General features: G+C 53.0%; 10 protein-coding genes across 10 annotated transcripts; 6 read left to right on the top strand and 4 right to left on the bottom strand.

Moving 5' to 3' along the window:
• Window positions 1-471: 471 nt before the first annotated feature.
• M409DRAFT_21798 (uncharacterized protein) lies at window positions 472-6,881 on the top strand (the record flags this gene model as incomplete). The annotated part of the gene is made up of 2 exons (XM_033806034.1): window positions 472-5,728; window positions 5,779-6,881. The coding sequence occupies 2 exons, from the start codon at window positions 472-474 to the stop codon at window positions 6,879-6,881; spliced, it is 6,360 nt and encodes a 2,119-aa protein (XP_033668530.1).
• Window positions 6,882-8,604: 1,723 nt separating this feature from the next.
• Window positions 8,605-9,375, top strand: M409DRAFT_21797 (uncharacterized protein; the record flags this gene model as incomplete). The annotated part of the gene is made up of 3 exons (XM_033806033.1): window positions 8,605-8,682; window positions 8,736-8,880; window positions 8,942-9,375. The coding sequence occupies 3 exons, from the start codon at window positions 8,605-8,607 to the stop codon at window positions 9,373-9,375; spliced, it is 657 nt and encodes a 218-aa protein (XP_033668529.1).
• Window positions 9,376-9,506: 131 nt separating this feature from the next.
• Window positions 9,507-10,565, bottom strand: M409DRAFT_65782 (uncharacterized protein; the record flags this gene model as incomplete). Its single annotated transcript, XM_033816660.1, has 1 exon — window positions 9,507-10,565. One exon carries the CDS (start codon window positions 10,563-10,565, stop codon window positions 9,507-9,509), a length of 1,059 nt encoding a protein of 352 aa, XP_033668528.1.
• A 159-nt stretch (window positions 10,566-10,724) lies between these two features.
• M409DRAFT_65781 (uncharacterized protein) lies at window positions 10,725-12,071 on the top strand (the record flags this gene model as incomplete). Its single annotated transcript, XM_033816659.1, has 1 exon — window positions 10,725-12,071. One exon carries the CDS (start codon window positions 10,725-10,727, stop codon window positions 12,069-12,071), a length of 1,347 nt encoding a protein of 448 aa, XP_033668527.1.
• A 9-nt stretch (window positions 12,072-12,080) lies between these two features.
• On the bottom strand, window positions 12,081-13,499 carry M409DRAFT_53632 (uncharacterized protein; the record flags this gene model as incomplete). Its single annotated transcript, XM_033812429.1, has 1 exon — window positions 12,081-13,499. The coding sequence occupies one exon, from the start codon at window positions 13,497-13,499 to the stop codon at window positions 12,081-12,083; it is 1,419 nt and encodes a 472-aa protein (XP_033668526.1).
• A 536-nt stretch (window positions 13,500-14,035) lies between these two features.
• Window positions 14,036-15,433, top strand: M409DRAFT_65779 (uncharacterized protein; the record flags this gene model as incomplete). Its single annotated transcript, XM_033816658.1, has 3 exons — window positions 14,036-14,800; window positions 14,851-15,252; window positions 15,320-15,433. The coding sequence occupies 3 exons, from the start codon at window positions 14,036-14,038 to the stop codon at window positions 15,431-15,433; spliced, it is 1,281 nt and encodes a 426-aa protein (XP_033668525.1).
• A 604-nt stretch (window positions 15,434-16,037) lies between these two features.
• M409DRAFT_53630 (uncharacterized protein) lies at window positions 16,038-16,361 on the bottom strand (the record flags this gene model as incomplete). The annotated part of the gene is made up of 1 exon (XM_033812428.1): window positions 16,038-16,361. One exon carries the CDS (start codon window positions 16,359-16,361, stop codon window positions 16,038-16,040), a length of 324 nt encoding a protein of 107 aa, XP_033668524.1.
• Window positions 16,362-17,358: 997 nt separating this feature from the next.
• M409DRAFT_21791 (uncharacterized protein) lies at window positions 17,359-17,781 on the top strand (the record flags this gene model as incomplete). Its single annotated transcript, XM_033806032.1, has 3 exons — window positions 17,359-17,406; window positions 17,471-17,539; window positions 17,620-17,781. 3 exons carry the CDS (start codon window positions 17,359-17,361, stop codon window positions 17,779-17,781), a joined length of 279 nt encoding a protein of 92 aa, XP_033668523.1.
• Window positions 17,782-18,058: 277 nt separating this feature from the next.
• Window positions 18,059-19,855, bottom strand: M409DRAFT_21790 (uncharacterized protein; the record flags this gene model as incomplete). Its single annotated transcript, XM_033806031.1, has 3 exons — window positions 18,059-19,020; window positions 19,079-19,651; window positions 19,789-19,855. 3 exons carry the CDS (start codon window positions 19,853-19,855, stop codon window positions 18,059-18,061), a joined length of 1,602 nt encoding a protein of 533 aa, XP_033668522.1.
• Window positions 19,856-20,849: 994 nt separating this feature from the next.
• M409DRAFT_21789 (uncharacterized protein) lies at window positions 20,850-22,668 on the top strand (the record flags this gene model as incomplete). The annotated part of the gene is made up of 3 exons (XM_033806030.1): window positions 20,850-20,937; window positions 21,020-21,967; window positions 22,016-22,668. 3 exons carry the CDS (start codon window positions 20,850-20,852, stop codon window positions 22,666-22,668), a joined length of 1,689 nt encoding a protein of 562 aa, XP_033668521.1.
• Window positions 22,669-24,050: the final 1,382 nt, after the last annotated feature.

Raw genomic sequence — 24,050 nt, 5'->3', positions numbered from 1 at the left:
ATGCATTGGGGTTGCTGGACCTTCTGAATCTTATCCTCCAGCCTGCCCTCGCTCTCCTCCTCACTTTCCCACTTGTCGCCGTCGCCATTGCTTCACTACACCCTCTGCACCGCACCATTGCACGAGCGTCACCGCCGCGGGAGTGCTGGAAGTGTCTGAGCTTGCGACTTGCCCACATTCGCCGCCTGACCAGCCCGAAATTGGAGCTTGGATGAAAAACAGCTGTCAAATGAGATTTTCCCCGTCTTGATTTGCTCAGCGTCACCACAACGTGAGTGCGAGAACGACAGGCACCGCAATACCCAATATTCTCCCATACGTGTCCACTGCTCGGTTCACTCATCAGTACGGCCGGCCAGTTGCACGAGGCACAGACTCGCTCTGGCTGAGCTCTGAAGTGAACAAGAAGCAAGCACACGACTTTCAATCTCTGCGCGGGCCATGCGCTAGAGCTTGCTGCAGACATCCATCATGAGCACACCAACGCAGGAACTGACGCCCAATGTGCAGTTCGACTCAGCCGAATCGCCCTCAAACACCAAACGCAAGATGTATCAGTCCGGCTCGCAGACTGGTGTTTCCACGCCACGATCACAAGCAGTCTCTCGCCCTCTCACCCTCACCCATGGCTCGCTTGAATACAACTTCTTAATACCGACAGCCCTCCACTTCAACGCCACGCAACTCAAAGACGCCTTCCTCCAGACTCTCCCAGAACCCACAGACGAGCTTGCTCAGGATGACGAGCCGTCATCAGTCACTGAGCTTGTGGCTCGCTACATTGGCTTTGTAGCCAAGGAGGTGGAAGAGGGCGAGGATCCGGAACTCTTCACTGAGGTTCTGAAGCTCGTCCTGCAGGAATTCGAGCGGGCTTTCTTGCGAGGCAATGAGGTCCACGCCATTGCTGCAAATCTGCCCGGCATCGTGGAGAAGAAACTTGTCACCGTACAAGCATACTACGCAGCCCGAGCAGCAGTCAAGCGACCCATCAGAGCTCACGAATCTGCTCTTTTGCGCGAAGCTGCTGACGAGAATGCCTACATCTACGCCGTCTTCGGCGGACAGGGCAACATTGAGGAATACTTTGATGAGCTGCGGGAGATCTATAACACCTATCCTTCGCTTGTCCGAGATTTTCTCAACGTCGCTGCGCAACACCTTCAATACCTCTCTCGCGACCAACGAGCCTTCAAGAGCTACGCCAAAGGCCTTGATATCCTGCGATGGCTGGACAACAAGGACACGCAACCAGACACAGACTATCTCGTCTCTGCCCCGGTCAGTTTCCCTTTGATCGGTCTCACTCAGCTTGCACACTACGTAGTGACCTGCAGAGTACTTGGCACTCACCCAGGCCACGTACGAGACCGACTGGCTGGAGCGACCGGACATTCGCAAGGTGTGGTCACTGCTGCAGCCATCGCCGCTTCGTCGAATTGGGAGACCTTCGACAAGCAGGCGAGAAATGCCCTGACCATTTTGTTCTGGATCGGAGCTCGAAGTCAACAAGCTTACCCACGAACCTCTCTCGCGCCCAATGTCTTGCAAGACTCCATCGACGCCGGCGAGGGTGCCCCTACACCTATGCTCACGGTTCGAGACTTGCCTCGCGAGACAGTGGACAAGCTCATTGCCACCACCAACCAACATCTTCCTGAAGACCGTCACATTGGCATCTCGCTCGTGAACAGCGCAAGGAACTTTGTCGTCACCGGTCCACCTATGTCACTATACGGCCTGAACCTGCAGCTACGCAAGATCAAGGCACCCACTGGACTCGACCAGACTCGTATCCCACACACTGAGCGCAAGGTGCGCTTCACCAATCGATTCCTCCCAATCACCGCTCCCTTCCACAGCCCATACCTAGTCGAGGCTATTAAGCACCTGCAAACAGATCTTGCAGAGATCGACTTTACCTCTGATGAGCTTGGAATTCCCGTTTTCGACACCTTCACGGGCGAGGACTTGCGAGAGAACAAGGGTGCCAACATCACCGCAGCTTTGGTAAAGATGATCTGTCAAGAGCAAGTGCTTTGGGAGAAGGCCACCGTCATGCCAAACGCCACCCACATCCTCGACTTTGGCCCAGGTGGCATCTCGGGTCTCGGTGTTCTCACCAACCGAAACAAGGACGGCACTGGTGTGCGAGTCATCCTGGCCGGCACCATGGATGGCACCAACACAGAAGTTGGCTACAAGCCAGAAATCTTCGACCGTGATGCTGAGCATGCGGTGAAGTATGCCGTGGACTGGCTGAAAGAGTACGGACCAAAGCTTGCGAAAGACTCGGTCGGTCAGACGTTCGTGGACACCAAGATGAGCAGAACGCTGGGACTTCCACCGGTCATGGTTGCTGGTATGACACCTTGCACTGTGCCCTGGGACTTTGTTGCATCGACTATGAAAGCCGGCTACGAGATTGAGCTTGCTGGCGGTGGATACTACAACGACAAGAGCATGACTGAGGCTATCTCTAAGATCGAGAAAGCCATTCCAGCTGGTCGTGGTATCACAATCAACTTGATCTATGTCAACCCGCGAGCCATGGCTTGGCAAATCCCGATGATTGGCAGACTCCGCGCTGAAGGTGTGCCGATTGAAGGTCTCACAATTGGTGCTGGTGTTCCATCGATCGAGGTTGCAAACGAGTACATCGAGACGCTGGGTATCAAGCACATTGGATTTAAGCCTGGATCTATGGAGGCTATCCAGGCCGTCATCAACATTGCCAAGGCCAACCCAACTTTCCCAGTCATACTCCAATGGACCGGTGGCCGTGGTGGCGGGCATCACTCTTTCGAAGATTTCCATCAGCCTATCCTGTCCATGTACGGCAGGATTAGACGATGCGAGAACATTGTTCTTCTGGCTGGATCTGGTTTTGGTGGCGCTGAAGACACCTATCCATACCTCAACGGGCAATGGGCGAAGAAGTTCGGCTACCCGCCAATGCCATTTGACGGTGTTCTGTTCGGCAGCCGTGTTATGGTCGCCAAAGAAGCATACACGTCCAAGATGGCCAAGCAAGCTATTGTGGATGCACCTGGTCTTGAGGACCACGAGTGGGAGAGGACGTACAAAGGCCCAGCTGGCGGCGTCATCACCGTGCGATCTGAGATGGGTGAGCCCATTCACAAGCTCGCCACTCGCGGCATCATGTTCTGGGCCGAGATGGATCAAAAGATCTTCAGCTTGGACAAGGCGAAGCGTATACCAGAACTGAAGAAGATGCGCGAGTACATTATCAAGAAGCTGAACGATGACTTCCAGAAGCCGTGGTTTGGTCGCAACAAGGCCGGCCAGAGCGTCGATCTCGAAGACATGACGTACGGCGAAGTTCTTCGCCGGATGGTCGAGCTCATGTATGTCAAGCACCAGAACAGGTGGATTGACAAGTCGTTGGCTCGCCTGACTGGCGACTTCATTCGTCGTATCGAGGAGCGCTTTGCACCGGCTGATGGCACTGGATCAATCGTCCAGAACTACAGCGAGCTCGACGATCCTTTCAACACTGTCAAGAAGGTGTTGGAGACGTATCCAGAGTGCGACGTCCAACTCATCAACGCCCAGGACTGCCAGCACTTTTTGTTACTCTGCCAGCGCCGTGGCCAGAAGCCGGTGCCTTTCGTGCCTTGCTTGGACGACACCTTCGAGTTCTTCTTCAAGAAGGACTCGCTGTGGCAGTCCGAGGACTTGGATGCCGTTGTCGACCAAGATGTTGGCCGTGTTGCTATCTTGCAAGGCCCAATGTCTGTCAAGTATTCAAAGGTGGTCGACGAGCCAATCAAGGACATCTTGGACGCCGTGCACCAAGGTCACATCAAGAGCCTGACCCAGGACCTTTACAATGGCAACGAGAACAAAATCCCTCGAGTCGAGTATTTCGGTGGCAAGCTCATCGAAGCCAGTGATGACACCAACCTCGAGGGTCTCACAGTCAATGAGACTGAGCACAAGATTCTGTATCGCCTGTCGGCTGTCTCGAGCACCACCCTACCACCAGTCGACAACTGGATGCAGCTCCTGGCCGGCAAAGCCCACAACTGGCGACATGCGCTCTTTACTGCAGATGTCTTTGTCCAAGGCCAACGATACCAGACAAACCCGATGCGCCGCATTTTCGCACCCACGCCCGGCATGGTTGTGGAGATTGTTCATCCAAACGACCCCAAGCGCACAGCCATTACCATCAAGGAGCCCTCGCAAGGCAACCAATACGTGCAGACTGTCGAGGTCAGCAGGCCAGCGGAGAACGAGATCGTTGTCAAGATGATCGAGGACCGCACGGCATCGGGCCGCCCAGTCGCACTCCCCCTGCGCTTCACCTACCACCCAGAGACCGGTTACGCTCCTATTCGCGAGGTCATGGAAGCACGCAATGACAAGATCAAGGAATTCTACTACCGCATCTGGTTCGGCGACGAAGCTGTCCCATTCGATACGCCAGTCACGTCTCGTTTTGATGGTGGCCGCGCAACTGTAACGAGTGAGGCCATCAACGACTTCGTCCATGCCGTTGGCAACACTGGCGAGGCTTTCGTCGATCGTCCTGGCAAGGAGGTTTTCGCACCCATGGACTTTGCCATCGTTGTCGGCTGGAAGGCCATTACCAAGCCAATCTTCCCTCGCAAGATTGATGGTGATTTGCTTAAGCTTGTCCATCTCTCCAACGGCTTCCGCATGATTCCAGGTGCTGCTCCCCTCAAGAAGGGCGATATTCTGGATACCACCGCGGAAGTCAACGCCGTCATCAACCAAGAATCTGGCAAGATGGTAGAGGTTTGTGGCACGATTAATCGCGATGGCGAGCCAGTAATGGAAGTCACCAGCCAGTTCCTGTACCGTGGCGCCTACACTGACTTCGAGAATACCTTCCAGCGCAAGGTCGAGACGCCCATTCAAGTGCATCTCGGATCAACCAAGGATGTCGCAGTCTTGCAGTCCAAGGAGTGGTTCAAGCTGGAAAATACAGATGTGGACCTTCTCGGCCAAACTCTCGTGTTCAAGCTGCAGAGTCTGGTGAGGTTCAAGAACAGGACCATCTTCTCCTCTGTCGAGACGCTTGGTAATGTCGAGCTTGAGCTGCCCACCAAGGAGATTATCAAGATCGCCGCTGTCGAGTACGAAGCTGGAGCGTCTTATGGCAACCCAGTACTGGACTACCTAACCCGCAACGGTTCTGCTCTGGACCAGCCTGTCAACTTCGAGAACCCCATCCCACTTAGCGGCAAGACTCCTCTTGTTCTGAAGGCCCCATCGTCAAACGAGACTTACGCGCGTGTCTCGGGTGACTACAACCCCATCCACGTTTCTCGCGTCTTCTCGCAATATGCTGGCCTACCTGGCACCATCACCCACGGCATGTACTCCAGCGCAGCTGTTCGCAGCCTCGTGGAGACTTGGGCAGCTGAGAATAATGTCGGCCGTGTGCGTAGCTTCCATGCTTCGCTTGTTGGCATGGTTCTGCCTGACGACACTATTGAAGTGAAGCTTCAACACGTCGGCATGGTCGCTGGTCGCAAGATCATCAAGATCGAGGCACAAAAGGCAGAGACCGAAGAGAAGGTCTTGCTCGCAGAAGCTGAGGTCGAGCAGCCAGTTTCATCCTATGTCTTCACTGGCCAAGGTTCGCAAGAGCAAGGAATGGGTATGGATTTGTACAACTCCAGCGAGGTCGCGAAGGAAGTGTGGGATCGTGCCGACAAGCACTTCATGGACAACTATGGTAAGCAGATTCAAGATCTCTCGATGACGGATGGGCTAACACTTTCCCAGGCTTCGCAATCACCCACATCGTCAAGAACAACCCCAAGGAGTTCACTGTGCACTTTGGTGGTGCTCGTGGAAAGGCTATTCGCAAGAACTACATGGACATGACTTTCGAGACTGTCACTGCCGATGGCAGCATCCGTTCGGAGAAGATCTTCAAGGAGATCAGCGAGGAGACCACTTCCTACACCTACCGCTCGCCTACTGGTCTCTTGTCCGCCACGCAATTCACCCAGCCAGCTCTGACGCTGATGGAGAAGGCGTCCTTCGAGGACATGCGTGCCAAGGGCCTCGTGCAGCGTGACAGCAGCTTCGCTGGTCACTCTCTCGGCGAGTACAGTGCACTCGCCGCCCTCGCAGAAGTCATGCCAATCGAGAGCTTGGTGTCTGTCGTCTTCTACCGTGGTTTGACGATGCAAGTCGCCGTCGAGCGTGACGAGGCCGGCCGGTCCAACTACTCCATGTGCGCTGTCAACCCATCGCGTATTAGCAAGACCTTCAACGAGCAAGCTCTGCAGTACGTTGTCGAGAACATCGCCGAGACCACCGACTGGCTGCTGGAAATCGTCAACCTGAACGTCCACAACCAGCAGTACGTCTGCGCCGGTGATCTCCGCGCCTTGGACACCCTCACCAACGTCTGCAACTACCTCAAGACGCAGAAAATCGACATCCAACAGCTCATGCAAACCATGAGCCTCGAAGATGTCAAATCCCACCTCGTCCAAATCATCAAGGAGTGCGCCAAGCAAACCGAAGCCAAACCCAAACCCCTCGAACTCGAGCGCGGCTTCGCCACGATCCCCCTCAAGGGCATCGACGTCCCCTTCCACAGCACCTTCCTGCGCTCCGGCGTCAAGCCCTTCCGCTCCTTCCTCCTCAAGAAGATCCACAAGACCAGCATCGACCCGGGCAAGCTGGTCGGCAAGTACATCCCCAACGTCACGGCGAAGCCCTTTGAGCTCACCAAGGAGTACTTTGAGGACGTCTACCGTCTGACCAAGTCCCCGCGGATCGGGAATATTCTCGACAATTGGGACAAGTATGAGAGTGATGAGCCCGGGATTCAGAGGCCGAGGGCGGGCAGTATGGCGGTGCCTTCGTCGTAGATGGCGGGGCACGATGATTGATTGATATTGAATCGAGAAGAGCATGGCGTTTAATGAACGGATGATTGGGGAGTTTGTGTTTTGACGAGAAACTTGTAGATCATGCATCATAAATCTGTTATTGCTATCGCTGTCCACCAGGCGACTGGGGAAAGGGAAGGGAAAGGAAAGGAAAGGGAAAGAAGAAATAGAACTGTAGTCTAGAAAGAAAATCAAGATGTTATTAAGATCAAACCTCGTTCCACTTGACTTGTTTTTGTTGTTGTACAGCATGTTGGTTGGGTCATGCACATGCAAATGCAACGAATGCGAGGGTATGCAGCGTTGTTAGGGAGGCACGTGTGAGTCTTAGTATGCAGGGCGGTGCTCGAGGAGGACTTCCCTCGTTCTGGGATGTGACAGATTTTGAGAGGCCAGGGCAGGGAATAAGCTTGTTCGATATGTGGGAAAGGCGTGGGAAACACATGGGATAGAACAGTCGTTCACGGGGAGGGAGGGACCTGCAATAATATTCGTGAGATAGAGGATGAGATGCAAGAGGATCAGGATGCGGTCTTCATTCGAAAACCTCTCTCCTGTCACGGAGGGAGGGGTGCTGGAGAGACTGTCGTTTACTGTACGTACGTTGCTTTATCGAACTTGGCTTGGCTGGAGGGTGTTGAGGTTGTCTGATGAGGGGTCTTCTGTTCAATTAAATGTCTTGCTCACCTGGACTGGACTGGACTGGAATGCAAATTTCGGGATTCTGTAGGGTATTTTGCCAGGGAGTGCAAGGCTAGAGTGCTGCACTGTCTTTTGGCCTTGGCGCGATTGAGTGGGTTCAAATACGTCGATGAAGGCCAATGTTTGAGGGAACTGTCAATTCGAATACGCTCGTAAGCCTTCGTGTTGGCGTGATTATTGTGCTGCTGCTCGATTGCTACCCTCAATCTTCCGTTCAAGTTCTTTTCGGCTGAACCTCGCTCGAACATTTCCCCTGATTCCTGGGAACCTCCTAGCTGGGCTTTTTGGACAAGGGTTTGTGAAATGTGTTGTCTTACAAAAGTATACTGGGATCATTGCATTTCGTACCGGAAGACAGTCCGGGGCCCTGGAATGCCATTGGGCTCGTTCGTTCTTTGACAGCTCAGGGATGGAAGGTGTTCCTGAGAGTCAAAGTGTTTCGTGGGTGCAGTTTGTCTGGCAACGCCATATGAGATGGATGCTGTTCGCAGCACTCGCCAGACTCGGGTTTTGGCGGTATAGTAAGATGCTAAGCCTCCGGCTCTTTCGTAGCGTTGGATCGAAGTCGTCTGCCGGCAGGACTAACAAGCGCCAGAAATCTCGACCTTGTTCCCCGTGTTAGTCGGGCGACAGCCGATGGCACTGCTAACTTCGACGCCGAGACACAGACCTCGAGTCTAATGTCTGCATTTGAGACTCTCATTTGCCGACCCCAGAGTGTTGTCTCCTAACAGGCCTTCTCGCACAGCGTGATAGGTGTAGCTAGAGAGGTATTCCTTGTCCGGGTCGACGGTCGCCCTTGAACCATCGAGCAAGTTCCATTTCGTGGAGTGGACTGTGCTCGAGTCTTGTGCGGGTGACTTTAACATTGGGTGTGCCGAGTTCGTCGTCGTCACAATCACTCCTTTCTCCAGCCAGTCGTCGTGCTTTTCGAGATTCAAAACCTCAGAACCGTTGATCGTTTGATTCTTGCCGCTCGTTTACCATCCCACATATCAATATGAAGTCTTCTGTTGCTCTTTTGTTCGCCGCCTCCGGCCTGGCATTGGCTCAGCTTAACGAGCTACCAAGATGTGCTGTAAGTGCGAGAATTGCTGTTCAAGGATGATCATCAACTGACAATGGCGATAGATGTCGTGCTTCACCCAAGCAGTCGGCGCTTCCAGCTGTCAGGCGACTGACTTCAGCTGCCAATGCACGACTGGTCGACAGGCTGTTCAGCAGGCTCTCATTCCCTGCTTGTGCCAGTCTGACTGCACTCCTGACGACATCACCAGTGAGTAGCCCCGATTTCAATGATGAGCACCGAGCAAAGCAACTGACACGGCTTCCTTCAGCTGCTCTCACAGCAGGCGAGAAGATCTGCGCTGCAGCTCTCTCCTCCGCCAGCCAGTCCTACGCCGCGCCTACTGCCATGCCCTCGAACGTCTGCGCCGCCTTGGCCTCTGCCATGCCAACTGGATCCGCAACTGGCTCCAGGAACAGCAGCGCGCCGGCCACCGCATCCGCAACTGGCACCGCCACCCCAACCGGCTACTCGAACAGCACCGTCACCGGTACTGCCAGCGAGTCGGGTGCCACTGAGACGTCTGAGAGCACTGGTGGATCCGAGAACAACGAGGTCTCCGCCAAAAGCACTTCTGAGGAGACTGGTACTTCGGAGACTGGCACTGCTTCGGCATCGCTGGCCTCCTCTACCGGCGCTGCATCGAGGATGGGTCTTGAGGGCGCGCTTGTCGGACTTGCCGGTCTGGCTGTGCTGGCTCTCTAGGGAGTCAATTCCGGGAGGGTTGACTGCAAAAATTGGTGGAGGACGATCTCTGGTGGATGTTTCCGATAGTCACTTAGACATTCTCAAATGTTGTTGGTAGTTAGCGGCAGAGGCGATGCAGTAATGTCTGTTCATCCGATCGCTTCCTCCCATTTCTTACTCCATGCTGTAAACTCGTCCTCCTTACCCTCCCAGCTCAGTCTTGCTATCGTGCAGGCAGATTTAGCCTCATCGACACACTTTGCGAGCTCGCTCTTGGCGCCATTGTCGTCCAAGTCGTAGAAGCTGCCCGCAAGGTCGTCTACACCAGATTGTGCCGTCTTCAAGTGAAGTAGGATTGCATCCAATGCCTCAACATGAGCTTGCTCCGAAGCCTTGAACGTTTTCAGACGCCTCTTCACCAACGCCGTGTGAAGTAGAACAATCTTCTTAAGCTTCCCTTCTGCTTCCTCCACCAGCTGCCGTAACTCAGGTCTGTCCTTGGGCATGCTGTTCGCTGCATTGAAGATGTCGTCGAGGCTTTCCGCATCGCCATCGACACCTTCGTCATCGCTGTCGAGCAGCTCATCCGCCTGACCCTCGTTGTCTGGATCGCTGCCTTCTCTCCATTCCTGCAGCTCTTCAATCGCATCCTTGATCGAGTCTCTGTATTGCTCCGCCTTTTTCACTGCCAGTCCAGCAATCCCAACCTTCTCCAACTCGATCAGCGCATCGCAGGACTCCCAGACGACACCAGTCGAGCTAAGACTGTCACGTCTTGCAGGTGCACTGTTTCCATCCGCGATCGACTTGAGCTCCGCAAGCAGGTTCTCCATTTCCTTGAATGTCCTCAATATCCTGACTCCAATCTCCTTCCCCATCAAAGAGCCCCATGTCGACTTCTCTTGCTCGCAGACTTGCACCGCGCTCATAATCGCGGGAAGACATGTTCCACTGAGATCGAGTAGGATTTTGGTGATTGCAGAGGGTGTGAAAGGTTTGTTGATCGCCAGAAGCGAGACTTTGGTGGTGTGTGCCTTCAGTAGGGTGGCGGAATCGCGTAGTACTTGGAGAGGGTTGGGTGGGTTCGCGATAGTCGTTGCGGATGTCATGTTGGATGGGCTCAAAGAGGACGGAAACTGCTTCAGCAGGGCCAGAGTTGATGCGATCAACTCATTCAGCGCTCGTGTATCCGCCGCCGGAGGCGCCATCTCGTTGTGGTATGTCTTCAAGAGCTAAGATGGTGTTCGAAATTTTGTCCGATCACATGAAAGGTGGGATGGCGTCGCGGCAAAGTTCGAGCCCGAACTTTGAACCTCACCTCCTGCCCAAACAACATCTCCAACAAGAACCAACCACCACTCTATGGCATGGCCAAATCAAAACAAACGAGCGCGTCCGCGCAAAAGGCAGATGGCCTAGCATCCAAAACACTCATCTTTGACAACGGCGCCCACAGCATCAAAGCCGGCTTCAGCACACCAGGAACCGACCCTCAACTCGACGACTGCCATTTAATCGCCAACTGCATAGCGCGTTCTCAGCGCGACAAACTCACCTACGTCGGCGCTGAACTCGATGATTGCGGTGATTTTGGCGAACTACAGATCCGACGGCCTGTGGAGAAAGGCTATATCGTCAACTGGGAAGGCGAAAAAGCCGTCTGGGAAAGGACCTTTCTAGACAAGAGAAGTCCATTGAAATGCGATCCGCACGAAACGAATCTGATCTTGACAGAGGCGCCGAATGCACCTGTGGCGCTGCAGAGGAATGCGGACGAGATGGTTTTTGAGGAGTTTGAGTTTCAGAGTCTGTTCAGGACGGTTTCGCCGGCGTTGAATGCGTATGCGCCTTCACCATTTGCAGATTCTACGCAACCATCTTATGGTGTTCCGCTGGAATGTCTACTGCTTGTTGATGCGGGGCATTCTCACACAACTGTCACGCCTTTGTATCACGGAAAGCCACTCCACTCAACATGTCGAAGACTGGAGATCGGGGGCAAGACGTTAACGAATCATCTCAAAGCCATGCTGAGTCGGACGATGGACATGCACCGGGAAGACTGGATTTGCCAGGAAATCAAAGAAGATGTCTGCTACGTGGTAGAGGACTCCACATCGTTCACTACGAATCTTGAGAAAGTATGGAAAGGAGGACAAAGAGATCCCAGAGAGATCGATGCAAGCATTGTGGTCGACTATGTCTTGCCAGACTACGAGCTGCTCAAGCGTGGATTTGCACGGCCTCACGATCCTAGCAAGAGCGCAAAGATGCGAAGATTGGGGATTGGAGGTGCCAGTGAGATGGTCTTGCCGGTTGGGAATGAGCGCTTTACTGTGCCCGAAATCATATTCACTCCAAGTGATCTGGGCATGCAGCAAGAAGGCATTACCGGCACCATCTTGCAAAGTCTCAACGCCTTACCAAAAGGTCTGTGGCAGCCTTTCCTTGCGAATGTCGAAGTCGTTGGTGGAACGAGCAAACTCCCCGGATTTGTGGATCGACTGGAGGCCGAGTTGAGAAGTCAGATGGACGACAGCTACCTCGTTCGAGTGGCACAGCCTCAAGACCCGCTCAAGAACGCATGGCTCGGCGGTGCACGCATAGCGCAGAATGAGGATCTCATGAAGTCGCTCATAGTGACTCGTCAAGAGTATCTTGAGCATGGCGATTCCTGGACTAGACGCAGATTTGCAGGCAAAGTTGCAAGATGAATGATTCGTTCAGCTTGGCTCAGCACCCGCCATTGTTGTGTCATTGCTAGCCCGTATCGCTTGCAAGACCTCTTGCGCCAAGTCCGTGAAGCGCTCTTGGTTGCGAGGGCAATCTTTGCCAAGCGCTTTGAGTAGCTTGACGCTGTCTTGCTTGATCTGGGACATCTCATGCCGGCACAGTATCTCGAGCGCAGCCAACGCTTCCTCGTGGGCACCAATCTCTTCGCGCACCTTTCTTGAGGGACGAGACAGCTGGATCAAGAGACCACAAATCGAGTGCAAGATCGCAGCTACTGAGGGACCGTTCCCACTACGAATGATCCTGCGGAACAACGGAGCATGAAGCTCCTCCTCGCCAACCAAATATGAGTACTCTGGCGTGCTGCCCCAGAGCAAGTTACCAAGGGTCTCGCACGCTGCTGTGTATAGCGATCCGTCGATACCTCGTTTTGCGTCGAACTCGTCATCTGCATGGTCTCGGATGCATTCTATCAAGCGATCAACGAGCCCAGTAACCTCCATTGCCGTATGGTCGCCATCCTGGTGATCGTTTGGAACACTGCGCAACACTTCATTGGCATGGGCTTGTGCAAAATCTGCACGCGCTGCAAAGTCTGACATGCACCATATCAGACTGGTGCTCAGAGGCGCAAGGACTTTCAGATCTTCGGCGTCTTGCTCCACCTCAGGATCTAGCGAAGTACCCCTGTCCTCAACCAGTTCCAGGATCGTCCAAATACCCATGAACACCTGCAACTCCACGATCTGCTGCTGCACTGTCGTGTCGCGAAGGAAGGCAAGGACAGATTCAACCAGAGAGCCGAAGTTGTCGAGATCGCTCTGATCTGCATACAATCTCGGTAGCCTCAGCAAAGCAGCCACTTGGTGATCAGGAAGCGGCTCATCCAACGTCGGTTCAAGCGCAGCTTTATGCCCCGTAATCCAAAGCAACAAATCCACCGCAAAAGTATACTCCTCACTTTCAACCACAGCATCCAGATTCAAAAACCTCACCAATTCCAAATGTACTTTCTCCCGATAGCATTGCTGCTGAGAACCCTCGTGATCCGAACAGATATTGTACAGAACTTTCGTCGTCAGAATCCCAGTCTCCTCGTCGTCTGATCGTAGGCATTGTATCGCCCAGCTGAAACCTAGAGAGGTGATCGCATCCCGACCAGAGTTGTTATCTGCGCATGCGTTCCCGAGACAGCGCAGGGCTCGGTCCACGGTAGGTAGTGACTCGGAGAGGTTGCATTCGATGATTTCTATGAGGCTTTTCAGGGTTTGAGGATCTGCCAGTCGCTCCCGGATTTCGACGTGGGTTTTGCTGGCATCCGAGAGGAGTGTGACTGCTTCTGTGGTTTTTGTGTTGAGAGATAGTGCTTGGAAGGCCTTTTCGATGGAGTCGTCGTTTTCGTTGGCCATGTCCGGGACGCTGTCGCTTGCTATTCTCCAGGGCCAGCCTTCATGGACTAGAGAGTTTCCCGTTGCTTGGGAGTCTTCAGAGGCAAGTCACCAATGCCGTGTCGTGCCAGTTCATCGCTTGTTAAGAAGTGATGTCTCGTCGGGAGAGACTGCCGGACATGTGGTCTCGTATGTCGGGACGAGCCGCACATAGCGCAAAAGTCGAATTGACTTCACGTCACGTCTCGAAGACGCGATGCTTGTGCCATCCGCAAGTACTCAGAGCATCAGCGATGAGGAGTGCGAGGCCTGTGGGCTACAAGCATGCCATACGCCAAAACCAACCATCACTTGGCAGCAGCGGTACAGCCAGATGAGGAAGCAAACCTGCTCCTCGGCTGTGATATTACCCGAAGGAGCAGCAATTGTTGCTCCAGGGCCGTAAGAACCGCAACGGCATGCTCTCTCGATCAGTGGGTGAGTCGAATCTGCTTCAATTATCTTTCAGGTTGTCGTTGTCTTTCATAATTTGATGCTCTCGAAATTCAATTCGCGGCATGTCACACAGCAACGACCCCAACCATGTCGGCTTCATCGGTCTCGGGAGCATGGGATTCGGGATGGCCTCACGACTCATCCATTGTGGCTTCCAAGTAATAGGATATGACATTCAAGAGAAGACCAGGATCAAATTCAGCGAAGCGGGAGGAAGCACCGCAGACAGCCCGAGAGCGGTCGTGGAGCTCAGCCAATGTCAAGTTCTTGTCGTCATGGTTGCTACAGCAGAGCAAGCTTTCGACGTCTTGTTTGATAAGGACAGTGGAGCAGCTGTAAGACTGCCTCGAGATGCCATCGTCCTGCTTTGCATCACAGCAGCGCCCGACGATGCAACTCGGATCAGTCACTCCATGTCGAAAGACCTCGATCGCGGCGACGTTATGGTTCTAGATTGCCCAGTCTCAGGCGGTGCCAACCGAGCAGCAGACGGATCACTTTCCATCCTCTATTCTGGCGGCGACGAGATCCCAGATCATGCAATCCGAGTCGTCGAGGCTTTGAGTGCACATCGCTTTCACGTCCCTGGTCCTGCCGGCAGTGCGTTCGCCCTCAAAATGATCCATCAAATTCTCGTCGGAGTCCACATTGTAGCAGCGGTCGAGACGACTGGCTTGGCGATGTTGGCAGGGATGGATCTGGAGTCGCTAGAGAGGGAAGTCATGGCGAGCAGCGCTGCATCTTGGCTCTACGGTGAGCGCGTGCCACACCTGAGAGACATGGATCGGCCGCCGTACTCATCTCTCGCCATCATACTGAAAGATTTGGTATGTACTTGAGGTAGGGGGTTCGAATACTAGCTGACCTTGAGGAAAAGCATCTTGTCATCTCGGCTGCTAGGAAGGCTCGCTGTCCGCTGCCTCTCTCTACGGTCACTCAGCAGACATTTCTCGCAGCGAAAGGATCTGGGCTTGGAACGCACGATGACTGTGCTCCCGTTCAGTTGTATCTCGGCAACAGAAAGCCACCGGTTGCGTCGGATACGACTTCCACCATATCAGCAAAGACAATCCAAGATCTGCTTATTGGCACTCATCTCGCTGCAGCCTTGGAAGCGTTCTCCTTGGTTGACGCTTTGGGGCTTGACCGCAACATCTTCTACAAATTCGTGCTCACGGCAGCGGGAGCGAGCAAGGTTTTTGCTGCTTTCGGAGCAATTGATACTAACGATTTTCCCCCGAACAAATTCGAAGTCGCTCAGCAAATAATCAGCAATTTGGTAAGTGCAGTTCATTTGATCGATAAGTGCAAGGCTGTCGGCTGATCAGAACAACTTGACACTGCAGATCCGTGCGTTGGATGCCGTGGAAAATTTGCAGTGCCCTACTCCTCTCTGTAGCCAGGCATTGAACAGTTTGCTGGCGACGTTACCAGGGCATCGGCAGGCCTCACCAGAATGAACTTGATTGATTTCAGCAAAGAACCAATACGTCGCCGCTCAAGTGAACCTCGTTGCAAGGGGGATTTCCATTCTTGCAGATTGATGAAGAATGACATAACGACAGAATATCAAATCGGCCAGATGCTGCAAATCTGAAAATTACCCAACCCAGCATGCACAAAATGGCAGAAGCCTGTGGCGTTTGCATGCCCATGTCCCGACTAATCGCACCTTCCCGAGCTGAGTGCAGAGCTTGAAAGGGGTGGTTTGTGACGGTAGACTTTAGAGTCGCGATTCCAGACATGACCTACTCAACTGAATTGCCCCCGCTCTCGAACGACACTTCTTGCCATCAGCGAACATGGACTCGGCGTAGGGTACATTACATGCGGCATATCCAACCACGTAACGGCGAAATACTTACCCGAATGACAAGAGTGCACCTGGAAGCTACACATGGCGAATGTATCCTCACTATTCGAATTTCGTTGCTACGGCTCTCCGCCATTAATTCCTCCTAGAGCACACGATGTCCATCTCGCCATGCAACAAGCTTTCATCCTCCTGCACAGCGCAACACGTCTCCACCCCCCCAAGCCGTGCCACCCACCTCTCCCCACCTCTCACTCCTCATCCCCAACCCGCCCCGCCTCCTTCGCCTTCCGATCCTGACTCCTCGTCTTCGCCCTCGCCTTCGACCCCAGCTTCCGACTAACCACCTTAGGAGTAACCCCCGCCTCGAGATCCTCAAAAGCCTTCTCCTTCTTCTCCGCCTTGGCGTCCTTCTTGGCCTGCTTCTTCTCCTCACGCTCGAGGACTTTTGGTCGTGGTGGTTTCTCTTCCTTCTTGTCGGTTTTCTTGTCCTTTGTCTTTTTGGTGACGGCTTGGCGGACGCGAGAGCTGTCGCCTGAGCTGGGGCCGGTGGCTTTGCTTCCTTTTGGGGGCATGGTTGGTTGGGGTTTTGTTTATTTTGGGGATGATGATAGGATGGAGGCTTTGCTGATGGGATGGGTGAGTAGAATTCCAATGGATGTTCAGGGTAGTTATACTGCGTGTGGACTCGTGCAACATGATCCTCGTGAATGGACACAGGGCCATTCGCTCGCCGGATCCGGGAACAAAGAACTTCTTCACTAACGCCTTTCGCCGTCCATCGCAGAAGGGGCTTCGCACGAAGGCTTCTGTGGATGGTTAGTTTCTCAGACTGCGTGGGCAGTCCAAGAATAGGGTATGAACCACCACTCAACATTGCATTCAAGCTTCCAGAGGACGGTCTCAAGTCCACCGAATATACTGTAGGTGTTACACTTAGGATTTAAGACGCCATGGATATTACTTTGATGAGATAGCATCTCGCTTGAACATATTCAAATGCTGCGAGCCATTCTTGTAGCCTTATTAAAAGCAATTCCAGCCCATCAACGCACCTGTTCTTTCTCCCGGAAGTTACAACCTGCACTAGACACTATTCGCACAGAAGTTCGCATATCATTGCTGATCTTAGGCAGATGTTATGCTAGCAATGTTTCCACGTGTTGCAGATTGGGAGAAAACATTCATAGCAGTAGCAAGAGAATAACCAAAGGAACGTAGTATCTGTTAAACTCATTGCCCATGAATTGGGGGAGAACGTCACGAGCGAGAAATGATCACTCTGATGCTTTCAAAATCGTGCTCAACAACGAATCATGCGGTAGGCAGAAAAGGCACGATAGTGGCACTTCGCATGTGAAGACAACCCGAGTGAAAGTCACACCAGACCCCTGACCACACAAGCCTTCCGCCCCGACCCGCCCGTTGCACCAAACCAAATCCAGCCCCCCATCTCCAACACCACCTCCTTGCAACGTGTGAACAGCAGCCAGCCCACAACCCAAGCGCAAAGAAACCCTTCCCTTCAAGTCACTCCTTTAAAACCAACCCACCACTCACAGACAGTCAAAAATGACGCGCGCCCAACAAACGCTCTCTATAGGCCTCTTGGTCGCTTCCGTACGCCTCCAATATCACACGAACAAAACCAAAAACTTTGAGTGCTGATGCGACAACTCCATAGCTCTACACAGTCTGCTTCCTAGGCCTCCTGCCCTTCCCCGCGAAAATCCAGGAAGAGGTTGTTCCTTACGTACGTTCCATCACCACCTTTCCACACCCAGCTCAAATCCTCCATCTATACTATACTAACAGTTTTGAATGTACGTCTAGCTCCCCTTCTGGGCCCTCATCTCCTTCGGCGCATTCCTCCTGTTCAAACTCGGCTGGGGCGTGCTGACGTTTAACGATTGTCCCGAGGCGCATGAGGAGTTGACGCAGCAGATTGAGCAGGCGCGGAAGGAGTTGAAGATGAAGGGGGTTTCGGTGGATTAGAAAAGTGCTGGGATCTATTGAACATTATGGGGGCTGGCGTTTGTGAGGGGAGGGCATTTTGGATCAGGTTCGGGATATGTGATTTTTGTGGTTGGCTGGGAAGAGTGAGAGCGAGAGCAAGAGAGGTGTATGTCATATCGTGGAGGGTGGTTATAAGAGTAGATGAGACCGAGCTGGGAGGGTCAACCCCTCGGCATAAGATCTTTGCGAGGAAGAAGATATAGGACTGGGCCTTGAAGAAGAGACTACCCAGATCGCATATCCATCCACCTTGTCCTCACCACGTCCTGTGCTTCGACTCAAACCACCTCGGCCGATGTTCCTCACAAATAGGACAATTATCATGCTCATCAGGATGCCTCTCCTCCTCATCCGGCTGCGGTCGCAACCTCGCCATCGAAGTAGGCGGACTCGCATCGGCAATAGGTCTCATCACCACAAGTCTCGATCTGTGAATGGTAGGTGTCGGCGCTCGCGGGTACCTTGCCGCCATCTTCGATTTCGTGAGGTCAAAGGAGTCGCGGGAGTTGAGGAGTTCTTGGTTGATAGGCCCCTCTTCTTCGTGCCGTTTGATGTGGCCGTGGGTAATTTCGACCGAGTCGCGGTGGGAGCGGAATCGGATGTCGTCGGTGCCGAGGCTGGAGAGGTTCCTGGCGATGCTTGGGGAGGCGGGGAGGCTGCTTCGACGGGGTGGTGCCAGAAAGAGGTTCTCTGGAGTGTTCGAGCGTGTCGGCAGTGCGGTCTGCGACTTTGGACGTATTCTCAGTTCGATGGGGGATTCTTCGGTGGAATCATCCGAGAGTTCTGGCGCTGGGCTTTGAGGTTCGGATTGCTTCGCGGAGGACTGACCACTTTGACGGGCTGTATTTGGTGGTGCTAGCGGTGCTTCAGAAAGTGGGCTGTGGTCGGATTGTCGATTGACTACACGACACCGCTCGTCGCTCAGGTCAATGAGTGGTGACCATGGAGGCCTGTCGTCCGACTCATCACCGAATTCCCTCTCCCACGACCAGACGGTGAGTTTGGTTTTGACACGCTCCATTCTTGGTGAAGGGGGCACAACATGATCTTCGATATCGTCCGCGGGTGCAACTCCGACAGAGTCATCTACCAACACTGTCGCTACACTGCTGGAAGCCGAATTTGCTGGCTCCTCCCAAACCATCCGAACGGTGCCATGGTCCGATTGCACTGTATGGGCTGTCTGCTTGCCTTCGAATTCGGAGGGCGACTCGTATACTGAGAATTTAGAAGTGAGTAAACCTTCTGAGCTTTTATAAGAGTCAGCAACACGAACCTGTGTTCAACCTCGGCGGCTCGAAGATGCGGATGCTGCAAGCAGTGATTGCTGGACACGCAGGTGCAGCTTTTGGTGATAGAAGAGCAGGGACTCGAAGACGGCCTTTGAGTCGCAACATCTCACTCATCGAACTGATGCGCCGCATTCCGTATGCTCGACCGGAGGCCAGTGTTCTTGCGTAGGTCTCGGACGATCGACGTTTCGGTTCGATTTTCAGGGTATTGCTCGAGGTAGAGGGTTCTTCATCGCCTTCATCTGTCTGGGCGTCGGATTCATCAATGCGAGGCAGCTCATTGACTTCACCAGACCACTCGCACAGCATATTCGCGTGCTCACGGTAGTTCTCGTGTTCGTGGCCAGGTGACTGCGGAGTAGCGGCCCGGACGATTGTAAACCTGATCTGATCTCCTCGACCGTCTTCTAGCTCCGTGCCATCGTGATCAAGATCCAGAATGCTTTGTCCGCTGTCATGGCTTTCATCGCTGGGCGTAGAAACATCTCCTTGCGTATCAAGGAGGTCTTGACCCGCTGAATCCAGCTCCTCCTCGGTCTGTTGTGCTCCAGTCTGGCCTAAATCAGCGTCGTCGTTCTATGGCGAGTTGTGGAACAATCCTTCCTCTTCATGGAGGGACGTCCTCTCTTCGGCCGCGGGAGTGGCGCTCAATCGGCGTAGATAGAGGACGGGGATGTTGCTTTCGTATCCATACCAAGGGTCCGTTGCCGACCGGCGGGGAATGGCTTCAACTTCAAGGTGTTGGTCATCGAAGTGTGCATGCTTCTCTTCAGAGCCTGGCGAGCTTGCCGACGAAGTGTTGGCCATGGCACTCTTGAGAGGCCTGTCGGCCGGGAGGGAAGTCGATCGACATGCTCGAAGGAGAGGAGTTTGCGATCCTTCTTCTAGAGTCGAACCCCGGGAACGATGAATCTCTGGTTCGTAGAATGTGTTGTTGGGCGTAGGAGCTTTGGACGTGCTCATCATCTGCGCGGTCTGCCACCCGAACCCAGTTATAGTGCGCAATGCGAAGAGGAAGACTTTAAGAAGGCTATCGATTTACGCACCGCTCAGCGCCAGGTCTTTGAGTATTGGCGGAACCCAGCTCTTGTGGAATTGCCGCCTCTCCTTTTCGACGTGAAAGTCCGTGCAGCCCAGAAAGCAAGGAACGCTGCTCCGACAATGATGAAGAGTTCGTAGAACATCAGGAAGTTCGGGGGATTAGGAATGCGGGGACGACATGGCGAAGAGAGAGGTGTGTTCAATTTTGGGATATAAAAGAAGAATGGCGAACTGTCTTCCACTGATCTGGTATTGGGTTCTGCTCATCGCCCCTCACCTCTCACGTACGACACTTAGTTGTAGGCAAGCACGGGAGTCGGCCGACTTCGACTGCTGCATTCACTGCAGATGCTGGCTTTTCCGGACAGGTCTTCGCTCTAGAGACCGGATTCAACGATAGTACGCGTGCCATTTTCGTTGACGGATGTTGTGAAGATGCCCTAGGCCCAGTCGTATATCGCTGCTGAATCGAGAGCATCGCCGCAAACGAACAAGTCTTGCGTCTCTTCCGGATTCATCAGTTCTCGTTGAAGAGCACAGTGCACTGAGTTGTGAGGTAGAGTAAACAAAGTCGCAGTCGAAAGTTGGTGGTGGAGCTGGTGAGATCGACGGACCCTGAGACGTGCAGCAACAGCTTGGCGAACAAGTTGCCAGATCATCAACAACTCTCCCTCTCCTCCCCCCTCCTCTCCCCAATCCCTTCTACAGACAAAGATGAGACGAGTGGTAGCGGCGCTGGTAGCCTTGGAATATGCCGCCCAAGCAACAACGGCATCTCGCCCACGAGGCGTAGGCCCCGAATGTACGCATTTACCTCCAATCAATCCCCAAACTTGGGACACCCTGGCAGCCATTGAGCCTCGTACTGACCCTTAGCCCGCCAGTCGCCAAGTTCTACGAAGACTCCTCCTCTTTCACTTGTATATCGAACCCGAAAGTCAGCATTCCCTTCTCCCGCGTCAACGACGACTACTGCGATTGCCCGGACGGCTCAGACGAACCCGGCACCGCAGCCTGCGCGCACCTCTCGCCCCTCTCACCACACACACCCGCAGACAGCGCGGCGTCGTCTGCTGTAAATACCACCGCAGCCCTACCCGGGTTCTACTGCAAGAACAAGGGCCACATCTCCAGCTACGTCCCCTTCACGAACGTCAACGACGGAATCTGCGATTACGATCTGTGCTGTGACGGGAGCGAAGAGTGGGAAGGCATAGCAGGGAAGTGCAAAGACAAGTGCGATGAGATCGGCAAGGAATGGCGGAAACACGACGAGGCGAGGCAGAAAGCCGCGGGCAATGCGCTTAGGAAGCGGAATGAGCTCGTGAAGGAGGCGGCGCGGTTGAGGCAGCAGGTGAAGGATCGGATTCAGACGCTGGGGACGGAGATTGAGGGGTCGGAGTTGAAAGTGAAGGATTTGGAGAAAGAGTTGAGTGAGACGCAGAGGAGGGAGGCGGGGAAGGTGGTCAGTGGTGGAGGGGCGTCGAAGGGTGGGAAGTTGGGGCAGTTGGTGGAGATTGGGAGGCGGAGGACGGAGGAGTTGAGGACGCAGTTGGGGTCGGTGAGGGGGGATTTGTTGGCGAGTAGGACGCGGTTGGAGAAGTTGGAGGAGGTGTTGAGTAAATTCCATGAGGAGTACAATCCCAACTTCAACGATGAGGGTGTCAAGAGAGCTGTCAAGGCGTGGGAGGATTACATTGCCAGTTATGGTGTTGGCTCGACGCCCAACTCTGCCAACGAGCGTGATTTGGAGGAGATCATGAAGGAGGACAAGGAGAATGGTCTCGATTGGGATAACTATGCCGAGGAAGAGGAAGACGAGACGGCAGTTTGTGAGTACACCAAGTCCAAGCATCATGGAAACCACTAACATCACACAGTATACTCCTTCACCAACTACCTCCCACCCACCCTCCGCGACTGGGTCGACTCCAAACTGCGCGACCTCCGCCAAACGCTCATCGACAACGGCATCCTGGCCTCTTCCCCCAGCGGCAACGCGAACGAAAGCAAAAAAGTCACCGACGCGCGCAACCGCCTCGACGCCGCGAAAAAGACCCTCGAAGACCACCGCAAAGACCTGCAAGACAACACCGACGACCTCGCCAAGGACTTCGGCCCGGACGACGTCTTCCGCGCGCTCAAGGGCGTCTGCGTCGAGACGGATTCGGGCGAGTACACGTACGAGCTGTGTTTCCTGGAGAAGACGAATCAGAAACCCAAGAAAGGCGGCGGACACACGAACATGGGGTCCTTCGTGCGCATGGAGAAGGTCGTCGTGGACGAGGAATTGCCCAGCAACGGGAAGGGTTTGGGCAGTGGGGAGCGGTACGCGATGAAGCATGAGAACGGCCAGCATTGCTGGAATGGGCCCAACCGTAGCACGACGGTGATTTTGGCGTGTAGTGAGGAGAATGAGATTTGGAAGATTATGGAGGAGGAGAAGTGTGTTTATCGTATGGAGGTGGGGACGCCGGCGGTTTGTGAGAGGAGGAAGAAGGCGGCGGACAGCAAGGGGAAGGATGAGTTATAGTGGAGTGGAGGAGAGAGTGAGAGATGGGGTGGTTTTGGAAGATACCTACCTATACACATTTTGATAAATCCAAAATAAATGTGGTAACTACTGCAATAACGTCCGTCCCGATGTGGCGAGACACACCCTGTAACGAGACAGAGAGCCACGTGTGGCTAGTGCTCCCAATGCACGGTCTCATCTGCGCCACATTGATTTCTTGGCTGGGAGCGGGCCGTGACGGATGCTGCCAAGACAAACCAACGACGTCCTTTCCCTGACGCTGCTCTGCTTCGGGGAACGGGCGCATCTACGTCAGGAAATGAGCGCTGCGCTCTAGCCTGGGCGCGGTGGGGTTGTATAACTTCCCAAGCCGCCCCACTACGCGTCTTCTTTCTCTCTTCTTTATCCTCTCTAGACCGAATCTCCTTCCCTCTCTCTCTATACGCCGCGGGTACCGACCTATATATCTCTAGAGCTATCCGCTAGTTAGGAGTATACTACTACCCTTTAAAGACCTCGCTAACTAGCTAAACTACTATACTTCTTTATAATATACTACTAGTTTTAACTACTCTAGCTTTAAAGTATTAGACTAATATATATCTACTCTAGATTATAACTAGACGGTATCGGAGGTTAAGTAGAGGTAGATATTAAGGAGTATAAGTTTAGATTAGTAAAATATAATACTTTATTCTATATATAGAGCCCGCCTACTTTTAAAAAGAAAGATATAGCTACTCTATAGATCTTTACTACTATATAACGCGTTTATCTAATAACCTATAAAGGTAAACTAATATAAGATAGGGATAAAAGTAGGTACTAATAAAAGGTAGTAATATTATTATTATTATCTAAGTCCGCGGCCGGGTAGACCGGGCTTAACTATCTAGTATCTTAGTAAGCGTACTCTATACTCTCGACTAGTATTCCTAAAGTACTTTAGCCTACGATATACCCCTTTAGATTTTACTCTACTTTAGATAATATCTATATATCTTAAGGATATTCCTCTTCTAAAGCGTAACCTAGATCTATCCGTATAGAAAGATCGACTAGGCCTAACTACTTTATAAAGTAATTGTTTTTCTCTATTAATAGGGGTTTTATAAAGCTATCTAAAAGTATATCTTTAGTCTAAACCTAGCTTACCGTAACTTTACTATCTTTGTAGATTTACTTTAGCTAGAGATTATAGATATCGACGTACTTTAGTTTAGATATTAGCTAAGGTCTCTCTTTCTAGATTAGTTCTACTATTTACTAGTTATTATAGAGAATACGAGGCTATTACTCCGGATTAAACTATATCTACTCGAATAGCCTATATAGACCTATTATCTCCCTCGCTATATATAATAGTAATAAGAGCTCTACTTTAGTCGTCGACGTAGTTA

This window comes from Zasmidium cellare (genome assembly GCF_010093935.1).
Source record: "Zasmidium cellare ATCC 36951 unplaced genomic scaffold M409scaffold_14, whole genome shotgun sequence".
Classification (NCBI taxonomy): Eukaryota; Fungi; Ascomycota; class Dothideomycetes; order Mycosphaerellales; family Mycosphaerellaceae; genus Zasmidium; species Zasmidium cellare.
The sequence above is the reverse complement of the archived record's forward strand: the minus strand, read 5'-3'. Positions and strand labels throughout refer to the sequence as shown.